The 26,463-nt window shown below is 47.3% G+C and overlaps 2 protein-coding genes across 2 annotated transcripts; one reads left to right on the top strand and one right to left on the bottom strand.

Annotated features, from left to right (window-relative positions):
- Positions 1 to 5,691: 5,691 nt before the first annotated feature.
- On the top strand, positions 5,692 to 10,554 carry LOC121542419 (sperm acrosome membrane-associated protein 4-like). The gene is made up of 3 exons (XM_041851815.2): positions 5,692 to 5,976; positions 9,256 to 9,402; positions 9,588 to 10,554. The coding sequence occupies exons 1-3, from the start codon at positions 5,922 to 5,924 to the stop codon at positions 9,806 to 9,808; spliced, it is 423 nt and encodes a 140-aa protein (XP_041707749.1). The 5' UTR covers positions 5,692 to 5,921; the 3' UTR covers positions 9,809 to 10,554.
- Positions 10,555 to 12,643: 2,089 nt separating this feature from the next.
- Positions 12,644 to 26,045, bottom strand: LOC121543889 (mutS protein homolog 5-like). Its single transcript, XM_045226610.1, is given in 15 exon segments — positions 12,644 to 12,790; positions 12,928 to 13,002; positions 14,545 to 14,694; positions 14,844 to 14,970; positions 15,141 to 15,259; positions 15,356 to 15,423; positions 23,514 to 23,601; positions 23,703 to 23,783; positions 24,366 to 24,475; positions 24,715 to 24,970; positions 25,105 to 25,167; positions 25,271 to 25,409; positions 25,682 to 25,727; positions 25,863 to 25,935; positions 26,016 to 26,045. Coding segments are annotated over 14 exon segments (1,473 nt in total). The 5' UTR covers positions 25,921 to 25,935; positions 26,016 to 26,045; the 3' UTR covers positions 12,644 to 12,697.
- Between the last annotated feature and the right edge of the window lie 418 nt (positions 26,046 to 26,463).

Raw genomic sequence — 26,463 nt, 5'->3', positions numbered from 1 at the left:
CATGGTCTTGTAACAGATGCGAGCTTCAACTGGAAGCCAGTGGAGTGTGCGGAGGAGCGGGGTGACGTGAGAGAACTTGGGAAGGTTGAACACCAGACGGGCTGCGGCATTCTGGATGAGCTGTAGGGGTTTAATGGCACAGGCAGGGAGCCCAGCCAACAGCGAGTTGCAGTAATCCAGACGGGAGATGACAAGTGCCTGGATTAGGACCTGTGCCGCTTCCTGTGTAAGGCAGGGTTGTACTCTCCGAATGTTGTAGAGCATGAACCTGCAGGATCGGGTCACCGCCTTGATGTTAGCGGAGAACGACAGGGTGTTGTCCAGGGTCACGCCAAGGCTCTTCGCACTCTGGGAGGAGGACACAACGGAGTTGTCAACCGTGATGGCGAGATCATGGAACGGGCAGTCCCTTCCCCGGGAGGAAGAGCAGCTCCGTCTTGCCAGGGTTCAGCTTGAGGTGGTGATCCGTCATCCATACTGATATGTCTGCCAGACATGCAGAGATGCGATTCGCCACCTGGTTATCAGAAGGGGGAAAGGAGAAGATTAGTTGTGTATCGTCAGCGTAGCAATGATAGGAGAGGCCATGTGAGGATATGACAGAGCCAAGTGACTTGGTGTATAGGGAGAATAGGAGAGGGCCTAGAACTGAGCCCTGGGGGACACCAGTGGTGAGAGCACGTGGTGCGGAGACAGCTTCTCGCCACGCCACTTGGTAGGAGCGACCGGTCAGGTAGGACGCAATCCAGGAGTGAGCCGCGCCGGAGATGCCCAGCTCGGAGAGGGTGGAGAGGAGGATCTGATGGTTCACAGTATCAAAGGCAGCAGACAGGTCTAGAAGGACAAGAGCAGAGGAGAGAGAGTTAGCTTTAGCAGTGCGGAGAGCCTCCGTGACACAGAGAAGAGCAGTCTCAGTTGAATGACCAGTCCTGAAACCTGACTGGTTTGGATCAAGAAGGTCATTCTGAGAGAGATAGCAAGAGAGTTGGCTAAAGACGGCACGCTCAATAGTTTTGGAAAGAAAAGAAAGAAGGGATACTGGTCTGTAGTTGTTGACATCAGTGGGATCGAGTGTTGGTTTTGTGAGAAGGGTGCAACTCTCGCTCTCTTGAAGACGGAAGGGACATAGCCAGCGGTCAAGGATGAGTTGATCAGCGAGGTGAGGTAGGGGAGAAGGTCACCGGAGATGGTCTGGAGAAGAGAGGAGGGGATGGGGTCAAGCGGGCAGGTTGTTGGGCGGCCTGCAGTCACAAGTCGCAGGATTTTATCTGGAGAGAGAGGGGAGAAAGAAGTCAAAGCATAGGGTAGGGGCAGTGTGAGCAGGACCAGCAGTGTCATTAGACTTAACAAACGAGGATCGGATGTCGTCAACCTTCTTTTCAAAGTGGTTGACGAAGTCATCCACAGAGAGAGAGGAGGGGGGGAGGATTCAGCAGGGAGGAGAATGTGGCAAAGAGCTTCCTAGGGTTAGAGGCAGATGCTTGGAATTTAGAGTGGTAGAAAGTGGCCTTAGCAGCAGAAACAGATGAAGAAAATGTAGAGAGGAGGGAGTGAAAAGATGCCAGGTCGGCAGGGAGTTTAGTTTTCTTCCATTTCCGCTCCGCTGCCCGGAGCTCTGTTCTGTGAGCTCGCAATGAGTCATCAAGCCACGGAGCTGGAGGGGAGGACCGAGCCGGCCGGGAGGATAGGGGACACAGAGAGTCAAAGGATGCAGAAAGGGAGGAGAGGAGGATTGAGGAGGCAGATTCAGGAGATTGGAGGGAGAAGGATTGAGCAGAGGGAAGAGACGATAGGATGGAAGAGGAGAGAGTAGTGGGAGAGAGAGAGCGAAGGTTGCGGCGGCGCATTACCATCTGTGTAGGGGCAGAGTGAGTAGTGTTGGAGGAGAGCGAGAGAGAAAAGGATACAAAGTAGTGGTCGGAGACATGGAGGGGAGTTGCAGTGAGATTAGTAGAAGAGCAGCATCTAGTAAAGATGAGGTCAAGCGTATTGCCTGCCTTGTGAGTAGGGGGACGGTGAGAGGGTGAGGTCAAAAGAGGAGAGGAGTGGAAAGAAGGAGGCAGAGAGAAATGAGTCAAATGTAGACGTAGGGGAGGTTGAAATCCCCCAAAACTGTGAGGGGTGAGCCATCCTCAGGAAAGGAACTTATCAAGGCGTCAAGCTCATTGATGAACTCTCCAAGGGAACCTGGAGGGCGATAGATGACAAGGATATTAAGCTTAAATGGGCTAGTGACTGTGACAGCATGGAATTCAAATGAGGAGATAGACAGATGGGTTAGGGGAAAAATTGAGAATGTCCACTTGGGAGAGATGAGGATTCCTGTGCCACCACCCCTCTGACCAGATGCTCTCGGGTATGCGAGAACACATGGTCAGACGAGGAGAGAGCAGTAGGAGTAGCAATGTTTTCAGTGGTAATCCATGTTTCCGTCAGCGCCAGGAAGTCGAGGGACTGGAGGTTAGCATAGGCTGGGATGAAGTCAGCCTTGTTGGCAGCAGAACGGCAGTTCCAGAGGCTGCCCTGAGACCTGGAACTCCAGGTGTGGGGTGCGTGCAGGGACCACCAGGTTAGAGAGGCAGCAGCCACGCGGTGTGAGGCGTTTGTGTAGCCTGTGCGGAGAGGAGAGAACAGGGATAGGCAGAGGCATAGTTGACAGGCTGTAGCAAATGGCTACAATAATGCAGAGGAGGTCGGAATGAAATGAACTAAACATCTGGGAAAGGAGAGAGTAGGGCCTCCCTCACCAAAACTTCCACCTCAGAAACTATAATTGTTTCACTGAACCACCCGAATAAAAACTCTCCCAACTTCCACTTTAGAAATTAGAATTGTTGTGAACTACAGCGGTTCAATGTTTCAAGGAATAGACTCAACTTACTTTGTTCAGCTAGCTAACTATGACGCCATAGCTAACTAGCATGCTAGCATCCAATAACACACAGTTTAGCACCAATACTTGGTTACAACAAACTACCAATAGTGTGTTAACACACTAAACAGATAATTCGTGTCCGTGTCTAGTTCCTTTCATAACGCAGCAATAATTAAACGTTGGCTAGCTAGCACAAATATATTGTATTTAGCTGCTACAGTACAGTTAGCTGGTCGTGTTGGCTAGCTAGCAATGGCTACTGTGTTGACTTTGTTTGAAAAACGGCTAGCTAGCTAGCTTCGTGCTACACCCGGCACCGCCGAATACAATGCTAACCTACAATAACTACCCACAACAGCCCACGATGCCTACCTACAATACCTAACTACAATCTAAATACATAATTAAGCCTTACTCGACAAAGCCCAAGCTATGTACCTTACTTACTTTAGTCACTGCCAGTTTGGAAGCCTTTGCTAAAGGCCCAGTGCAGTCAACATTCAGTTTTTGATGTGTTTTGTATCATTTTGTGCAACAGCTGATGAAACTAACACTGTTATCAGTGTTTCCTGATAGTTGCTGGTTGAATAACAATATAGGGATGAGGTAGTTGGGTGGGCTAATTTCAGATGGGCTGTGTACAGGTGCAGTGATCGGTAAGGTGCTCTGACAACTGATGCTTAAAGTTAGTGAGGGAGATAAGAGTCTCCAGCTTCAGAGATTTTTGCAATTCGTTCCAATTCTGGTGCGAGGAACAGGAACAGGCCGGGCCGGACTGGGAACACGCACCACTGGTCTGGTGCGAGGAGCAGGAACGGGCCGGGCCGGACTGGGGACACACACCACTAGCTTGGTGCGGGGAGCAGGCACGGGCCATACCGGACTGGGAACACGCACCACTGGCCTGGTGCGAGGAACAGGAACGGGCCGGGCCGGACTGGGAACACGCACCACTTGTCTGGTGTGAGGAACAGGAACGGGCCGGGCCGGACTGGGGACACACACCACTGGCTTGGTGCGGGGAGCAGGTACGGGTCGTACCGGGCTGGTGACACGCACCACTGGCTTGGTGCGAGGAACAGGAACGGGCCGGGCCGGACTGGGAACACGCACCACTGGTCTGGTGCGAGGAGCAGGAATGGGCCAGGGCGGACTGGGGACACACACCACTGGCTTGGTGCGGGGAGCAGGTACGGGGCGTACCGGGCTGGATACACGCACCACTGGTTTGGTGCGAGGAGCAGGTACGGGCCGTACAGGACTGGTGAGGCGCACTGGTGACACAGTGTGTAGAACCGGAGCAGGATATACTGGACCTTGGAGGCGTACTGGAGGTCTGGAGTGTACAGCTGGCACAACCCGTCCTGGCTGGATGCCCACTTTCGCACGACACGTGCGGGGCGCTGGCACAGAACGCACTGGGCTGTGTATGCGCACTGGCGATACAGTGCGTATCTCCGCATACATGGGTTCCTCAATTAACCCACGCTCCTTATGTTGCCTGACCAGCTCCTCTCTCCGTGCATCTACTTCCTCCTTCTCCCTACGAGCCTCCTGCAGTGCCTCCTCTTGAATGGAGCTCTCCCGCTCTATTCTCGCTATCAGCCCCCGTAATGTGGTGGCCTCCTCTCTTACCCTAATGTGGTGGACTCCTCAGTATAAAACTGTTCCCACTCTTGTTCCCATGGTCGTAGGGACTCAACCTGGAAACCCACCGGGTGCAGTGGTCGGGGCTCTTCTCTCTCGCTCCCCGACCACCCCTTTACCCCCCCCCCAAACAGACCACTCCTTTAGCCCCCCCCAAACAGACCACTCCTTTAGCCCCCCCCAAACAGACCACTCCTTTAGCCCCCCCAAAAATAATTATTGGGGCTGCCTCTCGGGCTTCCTCCTCGGCCGGCGCCTTCTGTGTTGCCGTTGCTCCTCTCCTGCCTGGGCTTCCACCTTCACCCAGGGTCCTTTCCCCGCAAATATCTCCTCCCAAGACCAAATCTTCCCCACCTGTGTCCAGGGTGTTTGCTCCTGGGCACGCTGCTTGGTCCGTGTTTGGTGGGATCTTCTGTCACGTTCGTTTAAGGACGGGTCAGACCAATGCGCAGCGTGAAAGGCATACATGTTTATTTACTGATAAACACCACAACAAAACAACAAACCAACGAAACGTGAAGTCCTAAGGCTAAACACAATACAAGCCTCTAACACGGAACAAGATCCCACAGCTAATGATTGCAACCAGACAACTTAAGTATGATCCCCAATCAGAGACAACGAGCGACAGCTGCCTCTGATTGGGAATCACACCCGGCCAAACATAGAAATACAATAACTAGAATGTGAACATAGAAATAATGACATAGATCTCCACACCCTGACTCAACATACAAGAGTCCCATAAGTCAGGGTGGGACAAAATACTTTGAAGTACTTCTTAAATAGTGTTTTGGGGTATCTGTACTTTACTTTACTATTTACCAGTTTGCCCTGACTATCTGTAAATTAAAAAAACAAGAAAATCATGCCGTCTGGTTTGCTTAATATAAGGAATTTTTAATTATTTATACTTTTACTTTTGATACTTAAGTATATTTTAGCAATTACATTTACTTTTGATACTAAAGTATATTTAAAACTAAATACTTTTAGACTTTTACTCAAGTAGTATTTTACTGGGTGACTTTCACTTTTACTCGAGTCATTTTCTATTAAGGTATCTTTACTTTTACTCATGTATGACAATTGGGTACTTTTTCCACCACTGCAATAACATGCTCCGGATCAGAGCCATATATATATAGACAGCTTATAGAGAGCCTATATCTTTACGTCTCTGCTCCGGATGGCTGGCCCACTGCGCAGTGCGGCCTCTGACAACAACAGTGATTGGTCTGTGAGAATAAACAGGTATAATGCGTCTTAATCCAATTCTTGCTACAGGGGTGCCTGCTCCTACTGTCAATATGGAGCTCATTGACTTCCTCAAGGACACTCCTTGTTTTGTGGTCTCAACTGGCCCTTCTCTGGATAGTTTTAAGGATTTATTTCTGAAATGAGGGGATTGATGCTCTGTGTTTTTGCCCTGGCGATGTTAACAGCTTCTGCAGGTAAATTGAGATAAATTGGCCCTTCTCTGATCTGGGTCATAGTATTTAGGTAGGCTATAGTTTAGGTATGGGATGTGAAGTTTTTCATACAGAATGTGGTGAACATAAAATTGCAATGTTAGAATCATAGAATTATGTTGTTTAACACCAACTCCAAACTGCTACAGCACATTTAAGATATATATTATTTAAATGTGTGTTCATAAAGCATACATAACACGTCAATAAGAACATAATAAACATGACATTGTAGCTACACAGAGCATCCATGAACATATTCACTACGAACATAATTATATCAGTATTATACAAATACGTCAGTATCAGTTTTATACAAATACTGGGATTGTTCTGATTGAAGAGGATGGGGCTTTCATGTCTTTAAACACCTTCACCAGTCCTGCAATTACTCTCCTGGGTTGGGTGACTATGTTTGGGATGATTACTGGAAGAGAAGATAATTACTGGAAGAGAGTTAAGTTGAGGTTGGGTTGGGTGACTCTATGTTTGGGACAGAGGAGGCTGGTGGGATGAGCAATAGGAGGAATAGAATGAATGGAACAGAGTCAAACGTGGTTTTCATGTTTGATGTGTTTGATACCGTTCCATTTATTCCATTCCAGACATCACAATGAGCCAATCCTCCTATAGCTCCCCCCACCAGCCTCCTCTGGTTTGGGATGATTACTGGAATTAGTTTTAGGTAGCTATTGTAGTCCATATAGTAATCGTTAGGTCAACTGTAGTCCTGGTGTGTGCATGCAGGTCTTTGTTCCAACACAGTGATAAAGCAAACACTGGATGAAATACTTGCTAGTTCCAGTTGGTGAGTTTGTGCAACCCCAATCCTCTAGCCAATTAGTGTTCACCTGAGCTAGCAGGGGCTAACAAGCTAACAGGATGAGAGGGGCTGATGACCAGAGATTAGGAACATCACTGAAACTCAGGGTTTGGATTAGCACTAGGAGCTGCTCCCACCAGGGGTGGATGGCCATGGCAGGTGGTAATGGAGCAACATTTTAACTGGACTAGCTTTAAGCAGTAAGTCTAACCCTAAAGTGTACATAGGGTTAGACTTACCACCTAAACCTAATTTCCACCTAGGTGCTCAAAGTGCTTTACAAACTTACCTCATCCACCATTAATGCTTTTCAGCAGTGGGATGCAGTGTGGTATGCTGCTGGCAGATGAACACAAGATACAGCTACCTAAGAAAATGATCTGACTAAACTACTTTAGTTTCCCCTCTTACTGTAACATCTTGGCACACTATAGACACAGTCTTCTGTAGTCTACTATAGACACAGTCTTCTGTATTCTACTATAGACACAGTCTTCTGTATTCTACTATAGACACAGTCTTCTGTATTCTACTATAGACACAGTCTTCTGTATTCTACTATAGACACAGTCTTCTGTATTCTACTATAGACACAGTCTTCTGTATTCTACTATAGACACAGTCTTCTGTATTCTACTATAGACACAGTCTTCTGTAGTCTACTATAGACACAGTCTTCTGTATTCTACTATAGACAGTCTTCTGTATTCTACTATAGACACAGTCTTCTGTATTCTACTATAGACACAGTCTTCTGTAGTCTACTATAGACACAGTCTTCTGTATTCTACTAGAGACATAGTCTTCTGTAGTCTACGATAGACACAGTGGTTACAGCCAAAGATGCCGTGAACTACCTTGGTTGTGAGTAAGATAGTGACCGATCAGGTGAGAGTATGGCCTTAAAAGCTCTCACCAAGGTTAACCAAAAAGTAACGTTTCTGACTTGGAAATAACGTTTTCTTGATAGGAAAATACTGCAGACACTGGCAGGGACCCCTGTGCAGTGTCATTTTGATTATATCATTGATTATGTGTGTGCCTCAAGAATAAGCTTCAGAAACCTCTCAGAATAAGCAGTGGTAGAAAAAGCACCCAACTGTCATACTTGAGTAAAAGTAAAAATACCTTAATAGAAAATGACTCAAGTAAAAGTGAAAGTCACCCAGTAAAATACTACTTGAGTAAAAGTCTAAAAGTATTTGGTTTTAAATATACTTAAGTATCAAAAGTACATGTAATTGCTAAAATATACTTAAGTATCAAAAGTAAAAGTATGAATAATTTCAAATTCCTTATATTAAGCAAACAAGACAGCACCATTTTCTTGTTTTTTTAAAATGTACGGATAGCCAGGGGCACACTCCAACACTCAGACATAATTTACAAACGAAGCATGTGTTTAGTGAGTCCACCAGATCAGAGGCAGTAGGGATGACCAGGGATGTTCTCTTGATAAGTTTGTGAATTAGACAATTTTCCTGTCCTGCTAAGCATTCAAAATGTAACAAGTACTTTTGGGTGTCAGGGAAAATGTATGGAGCAAAAAGTACATACTTTTCTTTAGGAATTTAGTGAAGTAAAAGTTGTCATAAATATAAATAGTAAAGTACAGATACCCCAAAAAACTACTTAAGTAGTAATTTCAAGTATTTTTACTTAAGTACTTTACACCATTGAGAATAAAATAGTCAGGATTATTCTCAAGCTCCCGTTCCGTACTCATGTTCAACCCTGTCTCTTTGATGAACTGAAATGGCTCAAGAGTTGCTCAAGTGAAACAAGTCACCCAAGTCATCAAACATTTTACATAACTCTTTCCCAAATTTACAGTACCAATGTAATTATTTTAAGCGCATTGGTGACACCCACCAGTATTCCACCAGAGGGAGCGCTACCAACTTTATTCCCTGTAGATTCAAGAGCTTCATCGGGAAAAACGTATTCCTCTATTCCACTCTTGTCTATTGCAGTACTGTGGAACAAATTACCACTCACTGTACATAAAATCTTTGTCGTCAGAGAACAGCTTTAAGGCATCACCTTGAGTTGTTGTTTGATTAGGGGTATTTTTATTTTCAAGAAGTGACCTGTGTAAGGATACCTCAGTACTGTTGATTATGTTGTAAATATTTGTAATTAAGTACTGTTGTTAATGTTTTTTAAACTGCATTGAGTGTACAGTGTGTACAATGCGATCTTGCCCACCTTTCATATTATTTACCAAAGAGGACCACAATAGAAATAAACCTTCAATCTTTATTGTTTTTATTCTCAAATAATTGTTTATGTATGTAATGTTGTCTCCGTCAGGAGCAGCCTTCGACTTTAAATTATCAAATCAATTCAATCAATAAATCAATATAGCACTCATGACTTGTAGCGATTATGTCCCTGTCTGAGAGTGTACTGTACATGATAAAACCCTGTGGTCCCAGATGAGGACGATCAGGAGGAGGAGCAACGGGAGGAGGAGGGACCTCTGCAGTGTTTCCGCTGTGACCTGGGCTTCTGGGACGCCTGCTACACCACCAAAACCAACTGCAACATCGGGGAGAGGTGCTACACTGGCCGAGGGAAGGCAGGTGGGTCACATGCATAGACATGGCCGGGGGGTGCTGTGTGTGAGTGTTTTCTGTGTGTGTGGGGGGGCTGTGTGTGGGACATTACGGTGCTGGGTTTTGTGGGTTTTTGGCAGAGGAATGTGAAGTGGAGCGTATTAGTGTGTTGACAGTGTGTATGTGTGTTAACGGTGTGTGTGTTTCTGTAGGTGATGTGTTGGACGTTAAGTTGCTGGGCTGTGTCAAGGTGAAGGAGTGTGAGCTGGTGACCAGTGTGGAGATCTTCTCCAACACAACCATCTACGTGATGACCAAGCACTGCTGCGACACACACTTATGCAACACCGGACACACACTACCCCTCAACACACTCCTCTCCCTGGCACTGACAACAATAACCATCATCCACCTCTCCTTTCCCCGACAGTGACTACAGTAACCATTATCCTCGCCCTCAACAGGACTACAATAACCATGATCCTCACCTTCAAGACTACAATACCACCATGCGTCATTCAGTCCCCAGCAGCTCACAAAAAATTCTGTTAATTTTCTGTGTTTATTTGTCAAGGAATATGGACAGTAATTAACACATATGTGGATGTGCCAGATTAAGGCAAAAGGCTCATGTTAAACCCTTAGAAGCTGTCTCTGGGCTTTGGGCAAACTTGATTAGACGGTTTTATGGAATACAATTTAGAATAAATGTAAAGTAACTTTCTCATTCTGTTGTTGGCATAAACTAGAAAAAATATTTTAATTTCTATCATATTTATTGAACATTTTGAATTGTAACTGTGAATAACATAATATTAATTTACATTGTCCTCAGTCTTGGTCGGGATATTTTAAACACATCAAAATTACTTTTATGTTCTCATCCAAACTGAAATATTTCCATAGAGAATACTACAGTATCTCCCATTGACTTTAGTGTTATGGTAAATCCTATAGTAGTACGCCTCACTCTCTCAGACCCATAGGCACAGATCTAGGATAATCTTAACCTCTCTAAAATCATCAGCATCTTGGGGCAACTTCCTCCTACGCCATATCCTACAGTTAGTGAAGCTGAGGTCATACTGGACAGTGTTTCAGTGTATCTCCCATTGACAACAGTACACTCTTTTTAAAAAAAGGTGCTATCTAGAACATAAAAGGGTTCTTTGGCTGTCCCCATAGGATAACCCTTTGAAAAACCCTTTTTGGTTCCAGGTAGAACCCTTTTGGTTCCAGGTAGAACCCTTTTGAGTTCCATGTAGAACCTTTTACACAGAGGGTTCTACATGGAACCCAAAATAGTTCTACCAGGAACCAAAAAGGGTCTCCTATGGGGACAGCCGAAGAACTCTTTCGGAACTATTTGTTCTAAGAGTGTAGTACCAGTGTATCTCCCATCGACAACAGTAGTACTGGTATACAGTAGTGTTCCTGTTAGAGCAAGTCTCCTCCAGAAGGCAGCAGCTCCTCCTTCATGTAGCGCTGCAGATCCACAATCTGGTCCTCCAGGTTCACACACAGGAACTTCTCCACCACACACACACACCTGACAGGGACACACACACACAGAGAAAACACCTGTGTGTGATTGTGTGTATGTATTGCAGCCAGAATAACTTATTTAAATGTTCAAAAGGCACTCGCACATCTGAGCTATCTTTGTTGCAGGTGCAGGGTAACAGCTGAATAGGATGAGAAAACAGAAGAAACCTGCACACTGCTCTTGATAGTATCACTGCTCTTGATAGTATCACTGCTCTTGATTGTATCACTGCTCTTGATAGGATCACTGCTCTTGATAGTATCACTGCTCTTGATAGTATCACTGCTCTTTATTAAGCTTTACATATCGGCCTCAAGGCCTTCCTCAGAGCTTTTGTGAGTGTTTATAATTTGCAAACTTATGTAGACATTGATCCACCCACATACGTTCAATGTATCAAATGGGGTTGGAGTCGAGGGAAAATAAGCAAGTGTTACCAAATATAACAATGTGCATTTCATAAATATTCTAATAAAGTGTGTACATAAAACTAATTAAACATGTCTGTAAAACCACAATGAGGACATCGACCTATCAAGTAAGTTTTGATAAATCATTGGGTACAATGCAAGAAACAACATCAGAGTAGTCTGAAGTGGTGGCATTAATTAATGTTCACATTTACATTTATTAACTTATTTAAATGTCAAATCTCGCTTTAGAGTCTCACCTGCACATTGACTCGGTACTGGGACTCCCCGCATACAGCCTCGTTATTGTTTTTATTGTGGGGGGTGAAAATAAAAAAATTGGCCGCGCTACAGACGCTATATCGGTCCACTAATATAATACAGCACTATTAAAGGCCCAGTGCACGACTTTTGTGGAAAAATAAGTAAAATATTACATATATATACAGTGCATTCGGACAGTATTCAGACCCCTCGACTTTTTCCACATTTTGTTACATTACAGCCTTATTCTAAAATGGATTGAATAGTTTTTTCCCCCCTCATCCAATTCCCCATAATGACAGAGCAAAAACAGTATTTATTTATTTGTACAAAAACTGAAATATCAGATTTACATAAGTATTCAGACCCTTTACTTAGTACTTTGTTGAAGCACCATTGGCAGCGATTACAGCCTCGAGTCTTCTTGGGTATGACGCTAAAAGCTTGGCACACCTGTATTTGGGGAGTTTCTCCCATTCTTCTCTGCAGATCCTCTCAAACTCTGTCAGGTTGGATGGGGAGCATTGCTGCACAGCTATTGTCAGGTCTCTCCAGAGGGTTTAAGTCCGGGCTCTGGCTGGGCCACTCAAGGACATTCAGAGACTTGTCCCGAAGCCACTCCTGTGTTGTCTTGACTGTGTGCTTAGGGTCGTTGTCCTGTTGGAATGTGAACCCACAGCATGATGCTGCCACCACCATGATTTACTGTAGGGATGGTGCTAGGTTTCCTCCAGACGTGACCCTTGGTATTCAGGCCAAAGAGTTCAATCTTGGTTTCATCAGACCAGAGAACCTTGTTTCTCATGGTCTGAGAGTCCTTTAGGTGCCTTTTGGCAAACTCCAAGCGGGCTGTCATGTGCCTTTTACTGAGGAGTGGCTTCTGTCTGGCCACTCTACCATAAAAACCTGATTGGTGGAGTGCTGCAGAGATGGTTGTCCTTCTGGAAGGTTCTCCCATCTCCACAGAGGAACTCTGGAGATCTGTCAGAGTGACCATCAGGTTCTTGGTCACCTCCCTGACCAAGGCCCTTCTCCCCGATTGCTCAGTTTGGCTGGGCGGCCAGCTTTAGGAAGAGTCTGGGTGGTTCCAAACTTCTTCCATTTAAGAATGAAATGATAGGATGTGAGGAACCTTGGCCGGAACTCTTTTCAGCCAATGAGAGATAGATGCCGCCAGAAGGGAAAGCCCATCCACCTGGGGAGAAACAGTTCAACAGTTTACTTGGACCCACATTGAAATACTGGAGCATAGAAAGACACAAAGAAAGGCAAATAACTGGGCAGTGTAAGGGAGACCTTTCTCCTCCATCCCTCTTTCCCTCTCTCTCTCACCGTGTTAGTTCCTTTCCCAAACTCATCAATCAGGACCAGTGAGTGACCGCTGCTGTGGTTCAGAGCATGAGCCATCTGTAGCACAGACACAGACACAGACACAGACACACACGTACATGACACACTGATAATAGGTAAATGCATGTGTGTCTGTAGTTCAGTGGTGTAAAGTACTTAAGTAAAAATACTTTAAAGTACTACTTAAGTCATTTTTTGGGGGGTATCTGTATTTTACTTTACTATTTAAATTTGTGAAAACTTTTACTTTTACTCCACTACATTCCTAAAGAAAATAATGTACTTTTTACTCCCATACATTTTCCCTGACACCCAAAAGTACTTGTTACATTTTGAATTCTTAGCAGCACAGGAAAATGGTCCAATTCACGCACTTAGCAAGAGAACATTCCTGGTCATCCCTACTTCCTCTGATCTGGCAGACTTACTAAACACATGCTTTGTTTGTAAATTATGTCTGAGTGTTGGAGTGTGCCCCTGGCTATCCATCTTTTTTTAATATATTTTTTTATGTGTGCCATCTGGTTTGCTTAATATAAGGAATTTGAAATGATTTATACTTTTACTTTTGATACTTAAAGCTACAATATGTAACTTTTTGGGTGACCTGACCAAATTCACATTGAAATGTGAGTTATAGATCTTTCATTCCCGTTGAAAGCAAGTCTAAGATGCGCTAGATCTGTTCTATGTGTTCTATTTCTATGCTTTGCGTTCTGAAGTTTTATTTTTGCGTCTTTTACTTTTGGTTTTGTACACCAGCTTCAAACAGCTGAATATACAATAGTTTTGGTTATATAAAATATATTTCACAGCGGTTTAGATGGTACAATGATTGTCTACACAATGACTGCTTGTTTTGTCACATAAACTGAAATTTGGTGAACTATTAGAGTTTTTGCAACCAGGAAATGGCAGAGCGATTTCTGAATAGTGCATCTTGATCTTTAAATATATTTGAGCAATTATATGAAATGTTGATACTTAAGTACATTTAAAACCAAATACTTTTAGAATTTTACTCAAGTAGTATTTATATCCTGCCTGGTTGGCCCTGTCCGGGGGTATCGACGGACGGGGCCACAGTGTCCCACGACCCCCCCGTCTCAGCCTCCAGTATCTATGCTGCAATAGTCTATGTGCCGGGGGGCTAGGGTCAGTCTGTTATATCTTGTGTAATTTTCCTGTCTTATCTGATGTCCTGTGTGAATGTAAGTATGCTCCCTCTAATTCTCTCTCTCTCCATGACTTTCACTTTTACTTGAGTCATTTTCTATTAAGGTATCTTTACTTTTACTCATGTATGACAATTTGGTACGTTTTCCACCACTGGTGTAGTGTGTGTGTGTGTAGTGTGTGCGTGTGTGTTTATGTGTGTATGTGTGTGTGTAGTGTGCAGTGTGTGTGTAGTGTGTATGTGTGTGTAGTGTGTATATGTGTGTGTGTATGTGTGTGTGTGTGTGTGAATGTGTAGTGTGTGTGCATGTGTAGTGTGTGTATGTGTGTATGTGTGTGTGTGTAGTGTGTAGTGTGTAGTGTGTAGTGTGTATGTGTGTATGTGTGTATGTATGTGTAGTGTGTGTGTGTGTTTATGTGTACCTGGTTGAGGTCTATCATGAAGGTGCTGAGGCCTACAGACACAGATTCTCTGATCTGCATGCGTGTGAAGATTCCGTCCACCAGACCAATCTCTGCCTCCTTCACTGGCATGTCAGAACCAATCAGAGCCATGAACACAATCAGACCCACCTGACACAGCCAATCAGAAGGAAGATAAAAACATCATCTATCCTGAAACAACTCAAGGAGTGTATCTGTCTTTGACACTTTCTGCCTGTCTGTGTCTGTGTGTGTGTGTGTGAGATTAAGTGAGTGAGTGAGTGTGTGTCCATCCTTGCCTGTTTGAGGTAGATGCTCTTGCCAGATGAGTTGGGTCCGGTGATGATCTTGACCCGTCCCCGAGTCTCAGAACTCAGGAAGGAGTTAGACACAAACACAGGAGAACACAACTCCAATAGAGGGTGTCTGACAAAGAGAAAGAGAGAGAGAGAGAGAGAGAGAGAGAGAGAGAGAGAGAGAGAAAGAGAGAGAGAGAGAGATCTGAGCAACAACAACCCTTATCCGCCTCTCTAACCTCCTCCCTGGGAGCCTAGGGCTTCATACAGGCAGCTGGGATGGGGTCTGAGTGTGTGTACCTGGCTTGTCTGAGTGTTATCCTGCGGTGGTTGGCCAGAGTGGGGCTGGTGTATCCGTACTCCTGGGAGGCGTGGCTCAGTGCCATCAGACAGTCCAGCTCAGCACTCAGAGCCAGAACCTACACACACACACACAGACACACACACACACAGATGTAGCATAATCCCACAAAAAGGTAAGCGTGTACACAGAGATACCACATAAAGACACACACCTTGTACAGACAGGCGCTTCTCTCCAGCACTGTGGTCTGCAGCTGTGTCATCACCGCTGTCTCCATGTCTGAGACATAGAAAGAGAGAGAGAGCGAGAGCGAGAGCGAGAGCGAGAGCGAGAGCGAGAGCGAGAGAGAGAGAGAGAGAGAAACAGAGACAGAGACAGAGACAGAGACAGAGCGATTCAGACATGCAGAGAGTATGGTCTACACTCTTAGAAAAAATAGTTCCAAAAGGGTTTCTTCGGCTGTCCCCTAGAGATCTTCACGGGTCCACCTGTACCCGAATACCCGAGACCCGAGCTGGTCCGGATCCAGAAATCCAAAAATAAGGTCACAGGTCTGAGTCGGATCTGATATAATTGTTACGGGTCTCGGGTATGTGTAATTTTAACTGACTTGTCCGGAACGGCCTGTACAGATCCGAACGTGACTGCTGCAGTAGAGAGAGAGAGAGAAATTGTATAATTTATGCTGCTGCTGCTGATCTTGCTTGTCAGGAGAGTGGGGATTGGTGCGTGTAGCTTGTTGTTGGCCAATCATAAGTAATCAAAGTGGCAATAGGTTACAGTCATAGTCTCCATGTGTGGCAAAAGTTAGGAGATATCTAATCAACGGAAGATGGAATTAAAATGACGTAATTAAAAGAGCCAACAGGTAGGCAGGCTGCTACTTAATATTCTGAATGGAGTTGTTGTTATTTGTAACTGTAGGATGAGAAAGTGCATGCACTGCAGCATCAGTTAGCCTAGCTAGCTAAGGGTTAGCTAGCTTAACTAGCTTCTCGTCTTGGTTTGATTCAGTCCAAGACAGGTACTACGTAATCATATTAGATGATAGATAACCTAGCTATGGCAGCTATTAGTCTTGATTGGTTGCTGTCCCTCGTCTCTCCCTCCCTCCTCCCTCCATGTCACTGTCTCACAGTACGGCCCCTCCCCCGTCTGCTAGAGCCCCACCTCTCTCCCTCCTCTCGCACAGTATCAGCTCTGGTTAATAAAGTAGCTAAAAAAAGACTTTTCTGCTGCTTCCCTCACTCGGACCGGACTGGGTCTGGATCTGACCCGATCTATACGGAACAGGTCTAGTTGTCCTTGGGCCCGTTATTTATGCATATCGGGTTTGTGTGGGAAAGTCCCAGGTACATTTCGGAACGGGTCCAACTTTATGGACACGTGAAGACCTCTACTGTCCCCCATAAGAGAACCCTTTTTGGTTCCAGGTAGAACCCTTTTTGGTTTTTAGGTAGAACCCTTTCGGGTTCCATGTAAAACCCTCTGTGGACCCAAAAGGGTTCTACCTGGAACCAAAAAGGGTAATTCAAAGGGTTCTCCTATGGGGTCAGCCAAAGAACCCTTTTAGGTTCTAGATAAACTCTTAGGAAAAAAGGTGCTATGTGTGCTAAATCATCCAGAAAATATTTAGCTAAATCCAGTTGCTAGAGATTCTCCTGAAGAGAATCAGTACAGGTGCATCCAAGCTGGGACTGAGAGACTGATAAACAGCTTCTATCTCCAGGCCATCAGACTGTTAAACAGTCACCACTAGCAGGCCTCCGCCCAGTACCCTGCCCTGAACCTTAGACACTGTTACTAACTGGATACCACCCGGTAATCTACCCTGCACCTTAGACTCTCTCCCTCCCATCCCGGAGGACCTGAGCCCTAGGACCATGCCTCAGGACTACCTGGCCTGATGACTCCTTGCTGTCCCCAGTCCACCTGGTCGTGCTGCTGCTCCAGTTTCCACTCTTCTGCCTGCAGCTATGGAACAATGTGTCACAGTTCCCTCAGCCAGAACCCAAAAGCAGACCAGGACAAGGAGAGTTGAACGAAGGTGAGGGTTTATTAGATACGACAAAAGGTGCAGAATAATCCAGGGACAGAGCGGGCGGCGTGGTTGAGTAGTTGGGGGTGCAGTACTGGGTCCAGTGATGGCTCGGCAGCCGCCGACCATCAGGCAGAGGTGGGGTGAAGGTTCCGGACGTGTGACTGCAGGTGGAACAAAAACGGAGGTAAGAACACAAAAACTCAACAAAGTACAAAATAACAAAACTCACGCTAGAAAACTCTAAACTGATACACAGAACACCTACTGTTCATGGCTAACGATCCGGCAGGAACTGGATGTTTGGCCAGAGCCTAAAAAGGGTGATAATGAGGGCCAGGTGTGCAGATTGCTGACGGGATGCAGGTGCGGAAAACAAGAGAGCTCCCCGGAGCGTTCCCGAACCCTCGGGAAACTGGAGACTACGAACAGGAAACACTAGTCACCAGACAGGACCCGACTCAGACTGCCGGGATCGTTACAGTACCCCCCCTCCGACGAACGCCACCGGGCGGACCTCCCGGAGCGCCAGGATGGAGGCGGTAGAAATCCCTGATGAGGTCAGCATCTAGGACCTGTCGCCGCGGAATCCAACTCCTCTCTTCAGGACCATACCCCTCCCAGTCCACGAGATACTGAAACCCCGGCCCCGCCGTCTGGAATCCATGATGCGACGCACCGTGTAGGCAGGACCACCTCCGATCATCCGAGGAGGAGGAGGAGGAGGCGGAGGAGGCAACAGAGGACTGAGGAAGACAGGCTTGAGGCAGGAGACATGAAAGGTGGGATGGACTCTGAGCGTCCTCGGTAGTTTGAGTCGAACTGCCACCGGATTGATCACCTTCTCCACCACAAACGGACCAATGAACTTCGGTAACAACTTCCTAGACTCAGTCCGTAACGGAAGATCCCGTGTGGCCAACCAAACCCTATCTCCGATGGTATAGGTGGGAGCGGGGATCCGGCGACGATTCGCCTGGCGCTGATACCGATCCGAACCTCTAAGGAGTGCCTTTCTGGCCCGATGCCAGGTCCGGTGGCAACGACGAATATGAGCCTGAACAGAAGGCACTGATAGCTCCTTCTCCTGAGAAGGGAACAGGGGAGGTTGGTAGCCATACAGGCACTGGAAGGGAGACATCCCAGTGGCAGATGTAGGGAGAGTATTGTGGGCATACTCAACCCAAGGCAACTGAGAGGCCCAGGAGGTGGGGTTAGAAGAGACCAGACAGCGTAGCGTGGATTCCATCCTCTGGTTGGCTCTCTCCGCCTGACCATTGGATTGGGGGTGAAAACCAGATGTGAGACTGACTGTAGCTCCAATGGCCAAACAGAAGGACTTCCAGACAGCAGAGGTAAACTGAGGGCCACGGTCGGAAACGATATCCCTGGGCAAACCGTGGACCCTGAAAACCTCCCTAACCAGGATCTCGGACGTCTCCGAGGCAGAGGGAAGCTTGGCAATAGGCACAAAGTGGGCGAACTTGCTGAATCTGTCCACGATAGTCAGAACGACCGTGTTCCCCTCAGAAGCGGGCAACCCCGTGACGAAGTCCAGGGCCAGATGCGACCATGGACGCCGGGGAATAGGAAGGGGGTGAAGTAGTCCAGAGCTGGGCCGATTGGTACTCTTATTCTGCGCACACACTGGACAGGCAGCAACAAAACCCCCGAGTATCCTCGGCCATGGCAGGCCACCAAAAACGTCTGCGAAGAAACGCCATAGTCCGAGCCACGCCGGGGTGACAGGCCATCTTGCTGGCGTGGGACCATTTGAGGACAGCAGGACGAACCGACTCAGGCACAAACAACCGACCGGGTGGACCGTTACCGGGACCGGGCTGAGTCCGAAGGGCCGCCAGCACCTCCTCCTCAATCTTCCACATCACTGCTCCCACGACGCAGTTCCGGGGGAGAATAGTCTCGGTCTTGGACCCACTCTCCTCCGTCTTGGAGAACATCCGGGACAAGGCGTCCGCCTTGCCGTTCTTAGATCCAGGTCGGAACGTCAGGGCAAACTTGAATCGTCCGAAAACAACGCCCACCTGGCCTGGACGGGAGTTGAGACGTTTAGCCGATTGCACGTAAGCAAGATTCTTGTGGTCAGTCCAGACAATAAACGGTTGCTCCGCCCCTCCAACCAGTGGCGCCACTCCTCCAAGGCAAGTTTCACCGCGAGAAGCTCCCGGTTACCCACATCGTAATTCCTCTCTGCAGGCGAAAGGCGACGAGAGTAGTAGGCGCAGGGATGGAGTTTACTGTCCGTGGAGCATCGCTGCGACAGGATAGCGCCAACTCCCACATCAGACGCGTCCACTTCAACGACGAACTGACGGGCCGTGTCCGGTTGAGAGAGAATCGGTGCGTTGGTGAATCGCCTCTTCAAATCCAGAAACGCTCGATCCGCCTCCGGATTCCACTTGAAGGTCCTGATACTGGAAGTCAAGGCAGTTAATGGAGCGGCCACACGGCTGTAATCCCGGATGAATCTGCGGTAGAAATTCGCAAACCCCAAAAATCTCTGGAGTTGCAATCTCGTACCAGGCTGGACCCATTCCAGAACCGCTCTAACCTTCTCCTGATCCATCCTAATCTCACCCCTGGAGATGATGTACCCGAGAAAGGATGTAGTGTGGGCGTGAAACTCGCACTTCTCGGCCTTCACGAACAGGCGATTCTCCAACAATCGCTGCAGAACCTGCCGGACATGCTGGACGTGGTCGGAAGGTTCCTTCGAGAAGATCAGAATGTCATCCAGGTAAACAAACACGAAGAGACCGATCATATCTCTCAGGACGTCGTTCACCATACTCTGGAATACCGCTGGAGCATTGGTCAGTCCAAACGGCATCACCTGATACTCGAGTGACCCATCGGTGTATTGAAACCCGTCAACCACTCGTCCCCCTCTCTGATCCGGACCAGGTGATACGCATTGCGTAGGTCTAGCTTGGTGAACACTGTAGCACCCTGTAAGGAGTCGAAGGCAGAACTCATCAAGGGCAGGGGGATACTTGTTCTTGACCGTGATGTCATTCAACCCCCGATAATCAATACACGGTCGAAGAGAGCCATCCTTCTTTCCCACAAAGAAGAATCCTGCCCCCAGGGGTGATGACGAGGGACGAACGAGACCAGCAGCTAGGGACTCCTTGATGTAGGTCTCCAACGCCTCACGTTCAGGTCGGGAGATACTGTATAACCTTCCCTTGGGGTAGACAGCTCCAGGAACCAGGTTGATGGCACAATCATATGGTCGGTGGGGAGGAAGTGACAGAGCCTTCTGCTTACTGAAAACTTCCCCCAAATCGTGATATGTCTCGGGAACCAGGGACAAATCTGGGGGTTTAGCCTCAATCACCTGACTGGGAACCGAATGGGGGCAGGCAGTCTTGAGACAGTTAGCATGACAATCAAGGCTCCAACTCGTTACCTTGCCCGTCACCCAATCGAACGTGGGATTGTGTTTCTTCAGCCAGGGGTATCCAAGGACCAGAGGAACATGGGAAGACGGCAGAATGAAAAATGAAATCATCTCAGAATGATTCCCCGACAACCGCATCTTAACCGGTTCAGTCCTCATCGTGATACGTGCCAGACTACTGCCGTTCAGAGTGGTCGCTTCAATGGCTTCCGGCAATTGCTCCTTGGAAAGCCCCAGCTGTTCCACCAACTCGGCATCAAGAAAGCTTCCATCGGCACCTGAATCGATAAAAGCGTTAAGCGCTAAGCTCTGATTCCTGTTCACCAGGGTAGCCGGGAAGCGGGGTCTGACAGAGGTACTGAGAGGTTGAAACTGGCTCGCTAAAAGTCCTCCCAACTTTAGCGAGCCGGGCAGTTTGACGACCGCCGGGAACAAGTGGAGATGTAATGTCCCGAGCGACCACAGTAGAGGCAGCAGTTGGTCTTACGTCTATGTTGACGCTCCTCCTTGGTTAACCCGTGCCGCCCCACTTGCATGGGTTCAGAATCGGGAGAGGGGTCCTCTCCACTAATCCTTAGTGGTGGAGAATGATCGACGTGTTCTGGTCCACCACCCGACCCGACTGGGAACTGAGAAGCTGATCGATTGGACGGACCCCATTGCTTCTCCCTCCTTCGCTCTCGGACTCGATTATCCACCCGAATAGACAAGGCTACCAAGCTGTCCAGGTCACTAGGCTCCGGATAGGAGATCAACTCATCCTTGAGCTGCTCCGACAGGCCCTGGTAAAAGGCCGCTTGCAAAGACTCCTCGTTCCACCCACTCTCCACAGCCAACGTCTTGAACTCGATCACGAAGTCGGCCACGCTGCGAGTTCCTTGGTGAAGAGAAAACAGACGCCTAGCTGCGTCCCTCCCTCGGACGGAATGGTCGAAGAGCTTCCTCATCTCGGCCGTGAACCCCTGGTATGAAGCCATGCAGGGATCCTGTCGTTCCCAAACGGCTGAAGCCCACTCCAGCGCTCGACCACGCAGCAACTCAATCAAAAAGGCTATCCTAGCCTTGTCAGTGGCATAAGAGTAGGGCTGTAGATCGAACACTAATCCACACTGCATAAGGAAGGAACGGCATCTTCCCAGCTCCCCCTCATATTTCTCCGGCGTCGGAACCTTGGGCTCACGGAGGGACACAACTTCAGAAGCGGCAGGCGAGATGGGTGAAACCGGTAGTGAGTCTTCCACCGGACACTGGCGTTGGTTCTGGACCTCCGTCAGGCCGGTAGAAAGGTTCCGAACTGACAACGCGATCTCCTGTAGTACCATGCTATGATGGCCCAACATCTTCTCCTGCTGGGTAATGGCATGGCGAACAGAGTCCAGGTCCGCTGGGTTCATATTTGGCCGGATCGTTCTGTCACAGTTCCCTCAGCCAGAACCCAAAAGCAGACCAGGACAAGGAGAGTTGAACGAAGGTGAGGGTTTATTAGATACGACAAAAGGTGCAGAATAATCCAGGGACAGAGCGGGCGGCGTGGTTGAGTAGTTGGGGGTGCAGTACTGGGTCCAGTGATGGCTCGGCAGCCGCCGACCATCAGGCAGAGGTGGGGTGAAGGTTCCGGACGTGTGACTGCAGGTGGAACAAAAACGGAGGTAAGAACACAAAAACTCAACAAAGTACAAAATAACAAAACTCACGCTAGAAAACTCTAAACTGATACACAGAACACCTACTGTTCATGGCTAACGATCCGGCAGGAACTGGATGTTTGGCCAGAGCCTAAAAAGGGTGATAATGAGGGCCAGGTGTGCAGATTGCTGACGGGATGCAGGTGCGGAAAACAAGAGAGCTCCCCGGAGCGTTCCCGAACCCTCGGGAAACTGGAGACTACGAACAGGAAACACTAGTCACCAGACAGGACCCGACTCAGACTGCCGGGATCGTTACACAATGACCTGTTCACCGGACGTGCTACCTTGTCCCAGACCTGCTGTTTTCAACTCTCTCTCTCTACCACACCTGCTATTTCAACCTATGAAAAGCCAAGTGACATTTACTCCTGATGTACTGACCTGTTGCAACCTCTACAACCACTGTGATTATTATTTGACCCTGCTGGTCATCTATGAACGTTTGAACATCTTGGAGAAAAATCTGGCCTTAATGGCCATGTACTGTTATAATCTCCACCTGGCACTGCCAGAAGGGGACTGGCCACCCCTCAGAACCTGGTTCCTCTCTAGGTTTCTTCCTAGGTTTCTGCCTTTCTATGGAGTTTTTCCTAGCCACCGTGCTTCTACATCTGCATTGCTTGCTGTTTGGGGTTTTAGGCTGGGTTTCTGTATAGCACTTTTTGACATCTGCTAATGTAAAAAGGGCTTTATAACTCAAATTTGATTGAAATTTGATCGATTTCAACACTGGTCACTTTAATAATGTTTACATACTGTTTTACCACTTCATATGTAAATACTGTATTATAGTCAAGGCTCATCCGATATATAACTACTGCTGTACACCCCTTTTCTATTAACATACTGTCCATACTGTCTTTACACACCATTATATGTATATATCACAGGAGGCTGCTGAGGGGAGAACGGCTCATAATAATGGCCGGAATGGAGCAAATGGAATGGCATCAAACACCTGGAAACCATGTGTTTGATGTATTTGATACCATTCCACCTATTCCGCTCCAGTCATTAACATGAGCCCGTCCTCCCCAATTAAGGTGCCACCAACCTCCTGTGGTATATATATTTATATTCTGGTCTCTGACATTGCCCATTCTGATATTAATTTTTCTGGATTATATGTGTCCCCATTTTAGAGAGGGCAAAGAGAAAGAGAGAGGAGAGAGGAGAGAAGAGGAGTGAGAGAAAGAGAGGGGAGGGCTGACAGCCTGACCTTTGGTGTCACAGTGTAGGTCTCACAGTAGGTCATCTAGCTTCTTGGTTCTCTGACTGCGGTAGTGCAGACGCTCCTCAGACAGAAACTAAACACACACACAAACACCATACATACACAGTGAGAACATACACACATCATAAACACATACTCACAGTGAGCACACATACGCATGTATCACACACGCACCATGAAGTCAAGGCCCTCTATCTCAAAGTCCTCTTTCTCCACCATGCTGGGCAACCGAGGGACCGAGAGCAGGAACCCTATCTGAGAGAGAGAGAGAGAGAAAAAAAAAGAGAGAGAGAGATAAATAAATTATGTTGATGTTATAGGCCATCCAGATTACAACTTCACCTCATTTTATGGATATTTAGAAAGCATCAGCATCCTATTGATCCTGACAGTCAGCAAGATACATTTGAGATTTATTTGTTTAGCATTTAGCATCCTTGTTAGCATGTAAACCAGGGATGGGTAACCCCATGATGGATGCCATATCAGGGGGATGTAGACAGACAGTAGTAGTAGAAGTCAGATCAAGGGGATGTAGACAGACAGTAGTAGTAGATGTCAGACCAGGGGGATGTAGACAGACAGTAATAGTAGATGTCAGACCAGGGGGATGTAGACAGACAGTAGTAGTAGATGTCAGACAAGAGGGATATAGACAGACAGTAGTAGTGGATGTCAGACAAGTTGGATGTAGACAGACAGTAGTAGTGGATGTCAGACCAGGGGGATGTAGACAGACAGTAGTAGTAGATGTCAGACCAGGTGGATGTAGACAGACAGTAATAGTAGATGTCAGACCAGGGGGATGTAGACAGACAGTAATAGTAGATGTCAGACCAGGGGGATGTAGATGACGCAGCAGGAGGGGATGCGGGCGTCCAGGTGCTCCAGCTCTCTGCGAGCCACGTCCGTCAGGAAGTCAGACAGTCCCATCATCCTCCTCTTCTCTGACAGAGGGAGCAGACGGAGGTGAGTAAGATGACCCTAACCTTCACCTTACCATAACCATCACCTAACCCTAACCTTCAACAAACTTACCCTAACCTTCAGCTAACATAACCCTAAACTTCAACTAACCTTACCCTAAGCTTCAGCTAACATAACCCTAAGCTTCAACTAACCTTACCCTAACCTTCAACTAACATAACTCTAACCTTCAGAATTCTCTAATGTTATGAACACTCACTCTCGTCTATAGCAGGGTCCACATTGGGTTTGACGGTGAAACGGTTTTCTGCTAAACTGCCCTGAAAGTCCACCTGTACAAGACACAAATCACAGAACAAAATGAGAACGAAACACATTGACATACAGAACATGGGAGCTGCACCTGACGTGTAGTAAAGGTCATCTGAGAATCCCTCACTGATCTCCTGGAAGAGTTGGATGGACTGAGGCAGGGAGCGTACTGTGTCCCTGATACACACCGCACTGTACACTGTCTACAACACACAGACACACACACACACACACACACACACACACTCTTCACACAACAATTCACACTGCACAGTAGTTTGTCTAGTACACACTCAGACACGCTATTCACATAGATAAATGGTCGTAGAACTCCTACCTTGTAGAGACCCTGCCAGTCAGAGACTTTGGTGTGAGACAGAGACGTCGTACACAGTAGAGTCTACAGCAGGATAAATAATATGCTTAATTACAGCAAATTCATACTCATCACTGATGTTGCAGATTGAGGCCTGCATGGGTCAGGGTTACAGGTCAAGGATTACCGGGATGCTCCTGATGTTGCGTAGGGAGGCCTGCAAAGTGTTTAGGGAGTCAGAATTGCGTGGGCAGGAGAACAATCTCACAACCTCCTGTCTCCTGTTCAACACTGCCAGGTCACGAGTAGGCCTCAGAAACCACTGGCTGAGAGAGGAGAGAGAGAGAGAGAGAGAGAGAGAGGAGATGGAGAGAGGAGACAGAGACAGAGACAGAGACAGAGAGAGAGAGAGAGAGAGAGAGAGAGAGAGAGAGAGAGAGGGTATTTCACAATAACCAATGTCTAGCAGAACAAGGAGGGATAGATTATGACTACGCACCACCACGAACAGGTACTGAGGTATTGATTATGTTTCTCAGATATGATCTGTGTGTGGTTGGTTTCTGATACTTTAACCATGAGTACAGGTTTTCCTCACCGAAGCAGTTTGGAGCCAAACTTGCACCTGCAGTGATTCAGTATCGCTGAAACAGAGACACCGACACCCATGACATCATCACTACAGGAAACCCACCTGAGAGATCATCGCTTCTCATAATGCGAGTGTGAGAATGTACTGACATCACATCAGTGCATTAACATCCCATAATGTGTGTTACCATAGAGACTGAGCCCTTCCTTCTCCCCAGACTGCAGCTTGTACACAGAGGGGTGCATCTCCGACTTGAAGATCTGCAACACACACAACAAACATGGCAGAGAGAGTGTGTGTGTGTGTGTTTGTGTCTGTGTCTGTCTCCAGGGGGACTGACCTGTAAGTATCCCGGTCCACATACACCACGTCTTTCCTGTAAGAGAAATGAAATTCAGTATGTGTGTGTTGTATGTTTTGTGTGTGTGTGTGTGTGTGTGTGTCTTACAGTGTGTAGGTGTGAACTGTAAGATGGGGACTCCCACACTGCTGTCCTCTAGCTCCACTCCCACTCTCCTCCTGTCCAGACACTTTAGCAACGCACCTACTGAGCGCAGCTAGGACACACACACAAAACAACAACATTTTCAATTTAACCTAACCTGAGGTTATTTTAATGGAACAAGGGGGAGGTGGGGGGAGAACTCACCATGAGGGGGGAATCGAAGGAGATGCAGGAGGAGAGGTAGGAGATTCTCTCTCTCTCTGAGACGGCAGGAGGGAGGAAGAGAAGCTGGGCAGACAGCAGCCTCTGCTTACTGACCTCCAGACCTGCAGAAAAGAGATGG

This window comes from Coregonus clupeaformis, chromosome 17 (genome assembly GCF_020615455.1).
Source record: "Coregonus clupeaformis isolate EN_2021a chromosome 17, ASM2061545v1, whole genome shotgun sequence".
NCBI lineage: Eukaryota > Metazoa > Chordata > Actinopteri > Salmoniformes > Salmonidae > Coregonus > Coregonus clupeaformis.
This window is presented reverse-complemented; position numbering and strand designations above follow the sequence as displayed.